Genomic DNA, 14,698 nt, shown 5'->3' with positions numbered 1-14,698 from the left:
GGAGTCGTCTGGTCATATTGCTTAAAGTAAACCTTTGTCACAGAAAGAGCAACACAGATTATACACACACACACTTTTCTTTCAACATGACCCTGATCATTTGCAATTTAGATACTCAGCTTTGATAAGCATGTGCGTTTGCTGTGTTATCAGGCAATTAATTGCAAACCTATGATCTGACTTTTGGCCAGATGCCTCGGTGTTACTTCCGGCCCTTTTCTGGACTCGATAGAGAACAACAGCAAACTTGATGTAATCAGCCTTCCTCTCAAACACGTTCAAAACTCACTCTCCAGTTCAATATAAATTAACAGTCAACTAAGTACCCTCCTTCTGATCTTTTTATTATCCAGATATTTGATGGACAGCGGCACTCTTTGACAAAGAATTGTCAAAATCACTTCACTTCTGTAATTTACGATGATTTTACTGATTAGCACACAACCGCACTGCTCAAAATGTTGTGTCCCTTGATGACAACGTTCACTAGATATCTGTTGAGCCATTCAGGGCCTCTTCCTTTACAGTGTAATGTACTTTGTGTACTTTACTCATTAATTTCCAGTATACATTTGGAGACGGCAGTGGTGTATTCATTATTTTTTTGCATTACATTACATTGACCTTACATGACCCTTTTATGCAAAGCGACTTTCAATAAATTACAACCCAAAAACTAAAGGAATAATACAAGTGCATCGACTTAAAGTATGCTGATTACTGCTACATTACTACATTTAGAAACAGTAAGAGATAAAGGCTTTCTATGTTACTCTTATTTTAGTTCCCTTTCATTCGTCCCAACTTTCTTTCAGTACTGATTTAAAGATGTTATTGTTCACGTCACCTGTTGACCCCATATATTCCGTTATGTAACTTGAAGTTTTTAATAGCTGCACAAAACGTGTGAGCAAGGATAACTGCGTCTTCGCAGTCCGGAAAACGTAGTTTTCATTCTTATAAAAAAGCAGAAGCAAAGATTACCTATCCATCCCTACAATAACAAAAAGCAGCAATACTTCTGCAGTGTGCCACAGGTCATGAGTCATGATGTCCTTCATCGTACTTAATCTGTAAAATGATCTGAGAGATACTGAGCTCCTGAAGTCGGACATTAACTCTCACAACTATTATCTACTGAGAAAACAGCTTCCTGACTGTGGAAGACGTGTAGCTTCAGCGCTGAGATGATGTCTGTGTTCTAGAGGTGGGATAACATAATCTCAACCTGGAGACACAAGACATTCTGCAAAGACTTTGGTGATCTTATTTATGTGTTCTGCTCTGGATTCAGTTTCCCATTCAGAAACTTTAAACTGGTAACCATCAACACCAGCAGACAAACACTGACACCCACTGGCTTCCCAGTTACACTCACATTTACCGTTGTCAGTGCTTCTATGCATTTGTGAGATAACTTTATTACTTTATTTGAGTGCTACCATTTGCTTTAGTTTGCGTTAACTATCTCACAGTATATAAGTAATTTAACATTTCACTCTACATTTTTACTATAGTACAATACTACAATGCCTCTCCTTTATATGTAAGATGATGAATGCAGGACATTTATGTGACTTTATGAATAAGAGGAGACTTGGGAGAGAAAGTGTGACCTATAACTAAAGTGAAGGGCAGGCCTTTAAATTCTACAACCATAATAATAGACCAGGATCCAATTTCACATGGATGAGAACATAAGAATACGTGATGTGAAGTAACTTATTGTTGCTGAGGGAATCGTTGAATGGAGCCATTCATTGAAATTGGCTACACACGCACAAGCACACACACACACACACACACACACACACACACACACACACACACACACACATACACACACACACACACACACACACACACACACACACACACCCTATTGTAGATTACCAAATACACCTATTTGTTATTTAAATAAATAAACATACTTTTAGAATGACCTGTAACACTAATTTATAGGTGTATGTATTCTATAATGGGAGAAATCGAAAGGATCCTTACTTTACTCCAAACTTACCCCACATGTTTGGGTCTACTGGGACGCTGTAATTTGAGCTCGAGGGCTGGTTTCTCCGACAGACTACCCATTTCCTCCAACGAAGGACCCGCTGACAAAGTACCAACTGTTCATCCCAAAAAGAAAAACATGTCTGAAAGGTGTCTAAGATGAGGACGTCTCTCTGCCACCTCCTGGTAAATATGCTCTTTAGTGCTCATTTAGATAGTTATGCCTTAATTGTATGATGTATATGTGTATTTTTTTTTAAATCAGAAATAATTTAATTGTTTGCGGACTAATCAGGGCTCGCAGCAGAAACGTAACCGGCGAGTCTCACTTGTCCCCTGATCAACAGGATCGATCAGATACTCGCATTGGTATTGATTAATCAATCACATGGCCGCGCGCAGTCGCAGTCGCGGCCTCGCTGTTTTAAAAGGGGACTCGTGGCTGCATCTGTCATCTGCAGAAGTCCCTGTCAAATCTGTGCTCCTCTGCTAAACCTGTTAATAATTTGCTGGTTATCTCGTACTTAGTACTTGAGCGTGGAGTTTGGAGTCTGCCCTCCCCTCCGATAAAACATAATAGGAGCAGCTCGGACTCGCTTTGCCTTTCTTACTGGCTTTTTAATGCCACACTGAGTCTCGGTTTTTGGTTCTTCTGGCTTCAGCGAGAGGACACACGATGTTAACTGTAGTGGTGTTCTTGCTTTGTGCGGCCTCCTCTTTCTCAGCTTCTGCCATAGGTGAGTTGATAGTGTTTAATTATTTTCTGTGAGAAGTGTTGTGTTGTGTGGGGTCCAGAGTAACATTTAGTAGGTTATTTAATGTAGGTTGAATGTATGTATTTGGCACAAGAAGATGCTCAATTGGTGACATGTGTCCATAGGATTCATTTGCAGCTCAAAATGACACTTTTGTTTGATGTGTTTGAGGCTTCTTCATAGAGAGAAAGTCATGGATGATCCAAGGTGACACGCTTCATTTTATTCTATCGCAGAGACTGAAAAATCCCCAAAATGAATTAATCCTGGCAGAAAATCAAGCTGGGTGGTTTTACTGAGACCACAATGTCAGTCTCCTATTCATTGTCAATGGACTCACTTCATTCACAAAGTTCTGCTTTGTGACATCACTGATTGATAAGAGGTGAAGGAGTCAAGAAAGATAGAACACAATATTACAAAACCAAAAAAATACTTTACTTATGTTTGTGTTATGCTTCTGATGTCTAAGAATCTCAGTCAGCTGCTGATAAAAGACAGAAAATACATTTGTATTTGTTGAACTTTGGCTCCACGTGATGAAATCAAGTACTGACACGTCAGTCTGCCTTCCCTCGTGGCCCAATGTCCTATCTAATGGAAGGCTTGTCATTAGGAGAGCAGTGGAGGGATTTTTTATCTTCTCTCAGGTTGAACACACCTTGTTAAATGGCCTCTGATTGAATCATCTAAATGCTATCCACAGATAGTATTTCTGGAGAGGAAACCAAAAAAGGAAAGAAAAAGAGCAGTTTTTTAATTGAAAAATACATGAAATGCATGTGGGAAGCTAAAAACATAAATATTCTGAAGTTCACAAGTCAAAGATAGCTGGTATACGTTCTAAGATAAGCAACAGCATGTTTGAAGATTTTATTAAATCTTTATTAAAGATTACCAGAATTAAAGACGTAGACGACAGCATTTGAGTCTTCTGGTTTGAGTTAATTCATCAGAGTGAACACTTGGTCGTCGTCGCTTGTCAATGTTACATTTTCTTTGATGGCAAGGCAGACTTGACTTGGGCTCGCTTTGAAACAAGCAATGCACATATTTGAGCTAATACATCTGAGATTTGAACTTTTTCTCCTAAACAGCTTTTTTTTTATTATTCAAGATATTTTTATTGTCATTTGCACAGATAACAGGCAGTTGTTCTGTACAATGAAAAGCTTATTTTGCTGGAAAACTACTAAAATAACGTTATCCATGTTCGTTTACCAGATTTATTTTTGTCAAAACAACAGAATCATTGGTAAACCCTCAAATCTAAGATTTTCGAGCTTAAAACGACCAATAAAGCAATTTTGAAAACGGTCACTGCTCACCACTACAGCGACAAACAAATGAAGATGGATGAGTGTTGTTGATGTTGGATTACGAGGTCAGGTTTCAGTTTTTCCAACTGATAATCTTAAGGTTCAGACACAAAATGAAACCAGTGGATGGAAAAGAAACATGTCTAAAAAGCTGAAGTACGCTCTTGAAAATGTAAAGCAAATTTCATGTAGAAACGCCTTTTTTTTTTTTTTTTAAGTCTGCAGCATATTAACAGACATTCAATGGCTTCACACCACAATATGGCAATGGTCTTCTAGCGGATCAATCTCACTCATGCTTGCTCACCAGCTGTGCTTCCTGTGTTTCTTCAGGTGCGGCTGGACCCCGGCTGAACAACAACCAGCTGTACAAATTCAGCTACACCACCGAGGTGCTGGTGGACAGGACCAGGGGGTCAAAAGAGGGCAGTGCTGGCTACAAGATCTCAAGCGATGTGGACGTCCACCTAGTGTGGAGAAGCCCCATCAGCAAAGATGACCAACTGATTCAACTGGCGGTATGTCGGTCCAATATGTTGAGACGGGACACGATGTCATTTTGAGAGTTCGAATCATGCATTTATATCTCACGACAAATACAATTTTTATTCAACTGGTAAAAGTCTGCATGCTTTTTTTTCTTCAGAGAAGCTTTCGATGTGTTGACAATGCACAAATAAATGCGTTGCAACAAACAAGTGCTTTTATTTAGATTAACTAATCTCTCATTCTTAGATCTCAAATGTGAAGATCGGTCCTGCGTCCCACCGATCAGAGAAGAAGAATGTCCTCCATGGATCCACTGCAGACAGCGTTTTGGGGAAGACCAAACTGGCAGCTCTGACTAAACCGTTCTTATTGCATCTGAAAAATGGAAAGGTAAGAGCCTTTAATTCTTGTTTTGTCAAATATTTTGTTTTCACAGTTCACACAAGTTTAGATCCTTGGTACAAAACAATATGTGTATAAAGAAAATAGTCCTGGCTACATCCTTTATTGCTGGTATTAGCTGTCCATTCTCATAGCATTTTAAGTGTTTTTCTTTTTTTTGGTATACTATTGAAATAAGACATCTTTTAGAATGAAGAGTGAATGTTTTTGGCAAACATCAATTATCACTCAAGGTAAAGAATAAGAGCAGCAATTCATGGATATTATATAGATTGTTGTTTTCGGCAAATTTATAATTGTATACATTATTCATTGAATTATTATACACTCCACTATTGTTGTCTTCAGAGAATCACTGAGCTAACGTTCATTGTGCTGGAGTGATAATGCTGGCAGGGGAAACACCAGGTAGATGTGTGCGTGTGCACATGTGTGTGTGTGTGTGTGTGTGTGTGTGTGTGTGTGTGTGTGTGTGTGTGTGTGTGTGTGTGTGTGTGTGCGTGTGCACATGTGTGTGCACATGTGTCTGTGTGTGTGCAAAGGTCAGCAGGTTCAGAGGGTCAAAGAATATATGAGCAAGCCTGACATGAAGAGTCGAGTCTCCGGGTAGGTGGATACGCTTCATGCTGCCGTCTTACTGGTTGTGAGAAGTTTAAGTTCAAGCCAAACTGTTATCAAATCATTATCACCGTGTGCTTATCCAATAATGAATAGTTGCACTGAAATAATTATATCAAGCTGACTGGTTGATATCATATCGCACTAGTTTACTGTTAAATACTGTACGTAGAAGAAATTCCCTTTTTAGAAATGATCAATGTCTTTTTTCTGGATTACATGATGGTCTACACAGTAAAGGCATGGATACCAAGGGTTTATAAATTGTAATTAAGAGCTTTGATAATGCTCCATTATTAATTTACTAATTCTTTGTCAATCATTATTCAGTAATCCCTTTGACTAATTGGACTGTATTGTAAATTAACACCGGAAGCAGAGGATCTGATCCTCAAAGTCACTGTATTAACCAGCTTTTCTTTTTTATTCATTTGAATAAATTTTTTATTTTTTTGTAACTGATCTATAAGTCATTAGTAAATGCTTCGCTAGCTATAAATAAAACAGTTGGTTCCAATCTATGAACACATTATTAAGTACTAATATTTCCAGTATGAAGTAGAGTAACTATAGAAGAGATGCGTTGACAGCATACTGCATGTATTATCTTACTCTGAAAATTGTCACAGTTGTGTAACTGTTGTACACCAGCTGGAAAACAATTTTTTTTTAGGATTAAACTGGTTTAGTGTGGGGTAAAGGTTGAGAGAAGCCAGATAGATCAGTGTCTCCCCCGGTGTTGTTGTTTTGTTTATACTGATGGCAGGCTGGGACAGGAAAGATACACTGAGTAGCAGTAGGCGATCTATTTATGGTGGTCTTAGCTGATATTGTGGTCAAGCGCCACAAATATATCACATACTGTATTGGAGACACTGTAGGATGATGTAATCAGTTGCTTTCTCCACACATGAACAGGACACAGAGTCCATTATTGAGCCGAGCTGAACCCTCACTGGAAAACTGAACTGTGTGATGTGATATGATATTTCTCAAGATTAACGAAGCCCATTCATCTGAGCTTTGGTTCCATTATTTTAATATGACATCAGCAACATAGGCAAACATAAGAATGACTCATCTGTTATGCTGGTCAGTGTTGTGCACTGATGCACATTCAGGAAATAACTAGAGGTTGAGATAGACTCCTTCTTAAAAGTTGAAAGTGCTAACACCAAAGTATCCTGGTTTTGTTTTTGATCTGCACTTCAAAGAATATCTTATTTCTCCATGTAATGTAAATAGTCGCTGATGTCATGAGCATGTATTTCTATACACAAGTGTGCAAAGCCATACTGACACCCTGACCGCCTTTGTAAGGTACATCATGTCCAGTGCTGTGAGTCACTTCCCTCTTCATCTGCTCGACAAAATGCATTTGTATCCATCGTTCAAAAGCATAACATTAAGTTTAATGTATTGTTTTCTTTGTAGGCAAAAGCATTTTATTCCTACTGGTCCGAACCTGCAACCATCAAGAACCTAAAAAGAGGGCTGGCCAGCTTACTGCAAGTGCAGCTCAACACTGGGAAGGTTATAGAGGTAAACGGCATGATAGTGCTTCGATCCCATATATTCATGTGTTTCTTATTTCATTATATGTCGCTAATGTGAACAAACTTGATGCCTGGGAATAGAATGACGTGTCTGGAAGATGCACAGTCACGTACAAGGCAGTAAAAGGTCAAGTGACGAGAACCAAGATCCTGGAGACGTGTAAGACTGTGGAGACCGGATTCACCACACACAGCCAGGTATGTCAGCCTCCAGACCGGGTCACCGTGTTAGAATACAAATGATATTGAATCACTAATAATTTACGCCTCTATGTCCCCTTTCAGGTGTTTGGTGTGAGCCGGAAGTCCAGTTCTGTTACAACGTTCACACTTGAAGATGGTTTCATCCACTCGGCTGTGGCTGAAGAAACACACTCAATGGCTGTTAATGCCCGCAGATCTACTGCAGCTAAAATCATATCCAGGTAAATGCCTGTACAAAGAATTAGTGTCAGCTGTTATTTTAAATACAGGAATATTTTAAAAATGGATTCCTTGCTTTCCAGGCAAACCTTCACATTCATAGGAACAGAGGCTGGACCATTGGAGGCTGCTGGGAAAGATGTAGCTGGGGTTGTCAAGTCAATCGATGCCAAACTGGCAGCTGTTGGTATCATTGCAGAAAAGGTCAAATCCCAGTGCAAGGGCTGTCCATCAGTGAGTACCGGTTCACTTTCACCCAACACATCTTCACTTCCACAACTCCATGGATGGCCCACCACTTTGATTCAAACTTAAATATCAGTGTTGAATATATTTTGGAAAGACATTCCTGGTATCTATCTAGAGGCTGCATTTCAATGCATTGTCCTCTAAAGCCACCATGAGGTTGAAATGTGTGGTTTTGTGTGAAATGTCAAGATAACAATTGGATGGATTACCATGACATTTGGTGCAGAGATTAATGTCACGCTTAGAATACATCTTTAACTTTTGTAACTTCTAGTGCCACTTGACACATTTTAGCATTCAAACATGCTAAACTAGGATGGTGATCATGCTAATTATTATACCTGCTCCACATTACCATGTTTGCACTCTCATTGTTGCTATTGTAAGCATTTACTCCAGCCTCACAGAGCCACTAGCATGGCTTCCAAATAAGTTTTTGCAAAGAAAAATGAGCAGCTAGTACGATTTCATATATTTATGATGCCACAGCTCCAGGGCCTCCTCTTCCTGAATTTAATTTTGAGTTTCAGTATACTATCATGTCTTGGTAACAAGTTCAATAAACTAATTGTGTTCTCTACTTGTATTCATGAATTTCAGCAAGTCATCATGAAAAGGAGGCAGGATACTTGCACATCCAGTATTTATTATACAGTTGCACTAGATCCCCACACAATGTTTTTATTTAATCAGTACAACTAACATATTGGTGCCTGCAGATCATCCTCATATTATGAAGCTCTGGGTTGTTTGAGTCATTATTACAGAACAACTCCTGAATAACACTGTATTAGCAAATAGTTACTGTATATTATTGTACGGTAATTAGTGAGTGAAGGTGATCTCTCTCTCTCTTCTAATCCTTTCTCCCCTGTGTTCTCCCTCTTAGCTTTTTGAACATTGGCAGACTCAACGGAAGCAGCTGGAGCCAGCGAGCCTGTCCAAAGCCACGGCTCCTCGCAGCTTCCTAGCCCTCATCCAGAGCATTAGGAAGGCATCCAAGGACGAGATCCTCAAAGTGCTGAAGAGTGCCAGCAAGACATCTCTGTAAATGAGCTCCTCCTACATCTTAATTAGTTTACTGACCCCATCACTCAGCTGTTTATTTTAATTAGTCTAACCTTATCAACTTACCATCGTTTTGTTTACTTTCTTCCTGCTTAGACCTCAGGTGGTAGATGCTGTGACCTCCTCCCAGACCGTTGCATCTCTGGATGCCATGCTGGAATTCCTCAACTTCACCGATGCCAAAAGTTTTGTTCTGCAGGAAAGGTTTCTCTACGCCTCGGGCTTTGCTTCACATCCCAATGAGAGAATGCTCCAGGTTCTGCTGGTGAGCGCCATGTTTTCAAAAACAGAACTGGCACCTTTTCTTGCTCATCAAAGGAAAAAATATGACCCGCTGTCATCTAGTACAAATCAGTGAAGAGAAACATGAAAAAGCAACAATTTAAATGATGGGTCTTAAAAATGTAGTCATATTATACTTTTGAAAAGTTTTATAGAATTGTTTCCTTTTCAGGATATTTCCAAGGGAAAGATTGGCAGCACAGACATTAAAGAGTCAGTGGTGATCATTATGGGAGCGCTGGTCCATCGACTGTGTCAGAAAGGAGGGTGCAACTTACCGGTGAGCTTCCGAGAAGATATTAAATGATAACGTAAAACACGTCGAACTGTCTGTTTACAGACATTAACATTTACATTTCCTGAATACTCCTGAAACTAAACCAAATTTGAATGAATCCCAGAGCTGACTGATGATCTTCCGCGGTGTATTTACCTCTCAGACAGTGGTCCAGGTGAAGAAGATGATTTTAGATGGTGCTCGCAGCGCGCAGGGAGAGTCCGAGGTCCAGATGTATCTTCTGGCTCTGAAGAACTCGTTGCTGCCCGAGGGCATCCCCATCTTCACCAAATATTCAGAGTCAGAGGTGGGAGCTTACAGCACCATCGCCCTCACTTCCCTGCAGAGATACGATGTCAATCTCATGACCGATGAGGTGAGCCATGACGTACAGGACACTTCTGTTATTTACGAGTGTTATGTGGAATTAATTTGCATATATCGGCATATAAACTGAAAACCAGCATTTAATCTCATGTGTAGGTTAAGCGGACAGTCGGCAGAGTTTACCACCAGAATCGACGGATCTACGAGAAAAATGTGAGAGCAGCCGCTGCCGACGTCATCCTCAGTAGCAACCCCTCATACATGGATGTCAAGAATCTGCTTCTGTCGATTGGAAACCTGCCTCATGAAATGAACAAGTACATGTTGTCCAAGATCCAGGACATCATCCGCTTCCAGATGCCAGCCAGGTGTGTTATGGGTGATTTTATGGACCAACAACAAAATAATGTGAAGACATTTTTTAAGAGGCTTCTGAGCTGACCACACAAAAAAAGGAGCATTTTGTGTTGCGGAACATAGATGGAAAGATTTATCAATGCATATTACAGCCATCTATGGTTTAATATATATTGTTTTCTTCATCTTTTAGTAAAGTTTTACAACAAGCTATGAAGGATATGGTTTCTCATAACTACGACCGTTTTGCTAAAGTTGGGTCGTCTTCTGCATACTCGGGATTCATGGCACGTAAGTAATCAACTCATCGCTAAGCCTAAAAAAATACTCAATGCATTGTTTTAAGATGTTAATACAATTTAAAAGTAAAGTAGTGCAACCATGTAGGTGTGGTTGTACATTTCAGCTTGATATGGCTCCTTTTTAAAACTCATAACTTTGAGGCTAACATGACAACAGTTACGTGCAATGCTGACTGAGCGCTTTAAAAATCCTCTTCCTTCAGAATCTGCTGATGTGACCTCCACATACAGTTTGGACATCCTGTATTCAGGCTCTGGGATCCTGAGGAGAAGCAACATGAATATTTATGGTGCGAGTAAAGGAGCGTTGCTACATGGACTACAGGTAAGGAAACCACGGAAAGAAAATTCAATAATTACCTGAATATATAGAAAACCCACTTAGCAGGACTGCAGGAACACTGTTGAAGGAGCACACATGAATGCTTTTTGTATATACAATAATTGTGTGTGTAACCAATAAACAAGAAGGCAATTCAGATACTCCGAAATCAAAGACCAACAGAGAAGGAATTATTTGATAGCCCTTATTATGACCAAATTATTAAAAAAGCAAACATTTTGAACCCTGTAGGTCTTCCTCAGCCCATTTAACGCTGGATTGCCTTCATGTTCATCATGATTTCTTCCTCCATTTTCCAAGATCACTTGACACATTTTGATCTTCAGTTGAGTACACGGAGCAACCAGTTATCTCTCTGCTAATTTAGACTGATTTGGATATTCTTTCCGTCTTCCAGGTGGCCATTGAGGCCCAAGGTCTGGAGTCACTGATTGCTGCAACACCCGATGAGGGAGAGGAGGACCTGGAGTCGTTCGCCGGGATGTCAGCTCTGCTGTTCGACGTCCAGCTGCGGCCCGTCACCTTCTTCAAGGGTTACAGTGACCTCATGTCCAAAATGTTCTCCATGTCCGGGGAGCCCATGAATGTCGTGAAGGGTCTCATCCTGCTGACTGATCATTCTGAGGTAAACTGCTACAACCGTGTACCACATCAATGTCCCATTTACACTGGACCTGAAGTAGTAGTTGAACTTGATCTCAGTGTTTAAAGTGTTTATGAACAAGAGTGAAATTCAGTAGTAATGAGTCATCCATGCAACCGGTAGTGACAGGTAGGTGGTTGACCCTCCTTGGTAAATGACCTGAACAGCTGGTATTTGCTGGTTGTTTTTCAGCTTGGTTGAGGTCATCTCGAGGAAAATGACAGCATTGGTTAATTTTCTTTTTTAAAGAGCTAAAAAAGACTTGCGTTCAGTTGATGAACAGAAGTTATGTTGCCACGTGTTAATGGGACAAAAAGAGAACATGTAAAAGATCGGGCATACAATGCATAGACTTTGTGGTGAGGTTTGCATCCCATCTCCTGCCAGCAGTCAGCAATGATTTAATTATTTCTAACCCTAACCAAGTCTTTTTAGTTTCCTAAAAGTGAAAAGTACATTAACAAGCAAGACAGCATGTGCAATTTCGGTAGGCACTGACCTTTACTTGGTCAGATGCATACAGTTTGTGTACAAAGGCACAGATAGTGAACGACTCAAGGTAATTACTTCAGTTTTTGAGCTTAGTGATGATAAATGAACAGTGTCTAAATGGGTACAGCTGATGCAAGCATTTCTTATCCCTTATGCTGTGGCTACTTTGAAATTGCTTTCCCAGTTCTTTTAACGTGTGATCTATAATAAAAGGAATCTTAATTATCAGTCAGACATAATGGAGTCTTCCATTTTAGTTTTTCTTTCTCGCTCATCTTCGTACCCTCCTCCAGGTGATCCAGTTGCAGTCTGGTCTGAAAGTGAGTGCGGAGTTCCAAGGAGGGTTAGCCATTGACATCTCTGGAGGGATGGAGATCAGCCTGTGGTACAGGGAGTCCAAGACCAGCGTCAACAACAGGTACAGTCCAGAGACGAAACCATAAAACTACTGCTGAAGGTGTTTTTGTTCTGTAGCCGAATCGGGGAATCAGCAAAGCTTTTACATAATGCTGTGTACCCTGTTTATAGGTCACAGCCTTACGTACAGCCTTGGAGTGATACATGATCTCACTGTGAAGTACTCTATGTGCAGTGTGATGTAACACACTTGCAGGGCAAAGGTCTTTGTGATAGACAGACAACTCTTAGAAATAAACCTTCATGACTGAAAGGAAAGTCGTTTTAGAGGTTAAGGTTGAGCCGTGTCAAAGCGCTGCAAATAGATTTATGTTGATGTTGGATTCATGTGAACTTTAGATGGTCTATAAGTGTTGCCTGATTCATTTGTTCCACAGGCACGTTGGACGTGCTCCAGCATTGTGCTTCATGTCTGTCTCATTTCTAGGTCTGTGTGGAAATGACGTCAGCGCTGTCTGGTTCTCTATTTAAAAACATTTACCGTCAACATGCTGGTATTGTTTAGCTTGCGGCATGTGGTGATGAAACAGGAATTAAAGGGCAATGCCGCATATTTTTAACATTCAAATAAGGTGTGATTTTCCTCAGTAGACAGATGGTTCTGCAGTGCTTTTTAAGAACCAAAACCCAACTTGTTTACCAAAACCAGCATAGTAAATTATCAAAAAGACAACGGACTGAAATCTGGGTTTTGTACTGGCACTGCATCAACAGTTGTGCATTTCCACTATAAATATAACTTACAAAAGATGGAAAAGAAGGCAATTGTAATGGGGGCAAAAAACACACGATGCTGTGGAATTGATACACTCTTTTAAACGGCATCCTGAGGAACAAAAATGTATTTTTGTTTTGGGATTTCCGTCCCACTTTTCGGCCACTGTCTGGGGTCACATCTTGGATTTGAACTTGACCCATGTGTGCATGGGAAGGGCAGAGGCAGGTGAATGGATCAGCATAGTTGTACCTCTTCCACTCTGATAATAGACTGGTAGGCTATCTATAGAAGCAGAACAAACCACATTGGCATCTTTGCTAAGGCATGTCTCCACTGGCATCGTTACAGAGGTTGGATGTTCAACTGGTCGGCACACACTTTGATTTGCAACATAAAAGGGAGTTGTTACATTGTAGTTCAACTCTACTTGTTCATGTCTAAGCTCTACGATGCTACGGCGGCAGTTACAAACTGTATGATTCAAATAAATGGTCACAAACACGGAACATTGCAATGTATTTGGGACGAGGTTAAATAAAAAATGTTCTGATCGTTTTGTTTCACATTATGCTTGCTGGTTTAAGTGCTGGTGGGGAAAAAAAGATTAAAACCAGCATTCATTTGATTATTTTGTGACCAAAAACACTGCAATAATAATGAAATCTTATAATACAAACAATAAACAGTGTAATCTCTTTATTACCCCTCATGGGCTTTACAAGCAAACACATTTCACAAACAAGTTATATGTTATTTTATATATGAAACACTCACAAATTAACATGTTTTTGGGGGCATTTTCCCATGTAATAAATTCACATGACCTTTCACACACAGCGTGATAAATTCATATCACCTGTAAATTACTGTTTTAAAAAAATATATTTTTAGACATTTATCATAAACTTCAAGGAAACAAAGGGAAAGCATGAGGTTCACATACTGTTCTTTGTCAGTTTGATACATTTTCATGTGTTTTTTTCCTTTATGGTTTTAGGGGAGCGTTAGTGGTTACTGGCAACGTTACAGTGGACATGGACTTTATGAGAGCGGGTGTGGAGGTCAGCTTTGAAACGGAAGCATCGCTGGACTTTATCACCACTGTCCAGTTTTCAGAATATCCATTCCTTGTGTGCATGCAGATGGACAAAACTACCTTCCCCGTCAGGTATTGTGACACCCTCTTTGTAACGAAAATATCCATATTCTTTCGGGTTCTATTGTTTAATAATCTCATGCAAAAACCTAACAGTCTATTCCTGATGTTCTGTTTCAGTGAATACATGACCAAGTATGAGAGCGTGTCATCGGGGAAGAGCGTTATGTCGCATAAGAGCAAGAAGCAACTCGTCCCTGGCTCTGAATTCCCGCTTCACCAGGAGAACTCAAACATGTGCAAGAAGGTTTTTGACTCCAGTTGGTAGAAGAGATACCATGAACTATCCAGGGGTAAATATTGTCACTCAAAGAGGGCTTATTGCATTCAGGGACAGTTATGACACCTCAATCTCATGCAGTGAAAGCATGCAAGAGAGAAGAGGCGTGAATGTTTTCATCTTTTAAACAACAAATGCAAAGTTTACATTCCTGTGAGTATTTAAGTCATTTTAATTTGACATTTTGTTTGAGACCAGGAATTCTTGCATTGTCT

At 39.9% G+C, this 14,698-nt stretch overlaps 1 protein-coding gene across 1 annotated transcript; it reads left to right on the top strand.

The window, feature by feature from the left end:
• Positions 1 to 2,686: 2,686 nt before the first annotated feature.
• On the top strand, positions 2,687 to 14,471 carry mttp (microsomal triglyceride transfer protein; the record flags this gene model as incomplete). Its single annotated transcript, XM_079219729.1, has 18 exons — positions 2,687 to 2,747; positions 4,418 to 4,602; positions 4,820 to 4,963; positions 7,028 to 7,135; positions 7,231 to 7,347; positions 7,435 to 7,574; positions 7,656 to 7,806; positions 8,711 to 8,868; positions 8,986 to 9,154; positions 9,344 to 9,451; positions 9,612 to 9,824; positions 9,932 to 10,143; positions 10,326 to 10,423; positions 10,638 to 10,759; positions 11,175 to 11,402; positions 12,206 to 12,330; positions 14,045 to 14,215; positions 14,324 to 14,471. 18 exons carry the CDS (start codon positions 2,687 to 2,689, stop codon positions 14,469 to 14,471), a joined length of 2,658 nt encoding a protein of 885 aa, XP_079075855.1.
• Between the last annotated feature and the right edge of the window lie 227 nt (positions 14,472 to 14,698).

Source organism: Taurulus bubalis, assembly GCF_910589615.1.
Source record: "Taurulus bubalis genome assembly, chromosome: 6".
Lineage (NCBI taxonomy): Eukaryota > Metazoa > Chordata > Actinopteri > Perciformes > Cottidae > Taurulus > Taurulus bubalis.
The sequence above is the reverse complement of the archived record's forward strand: the minus strand, read 5'-3'. Positions and strand labels throughout refer to the sequence as shown.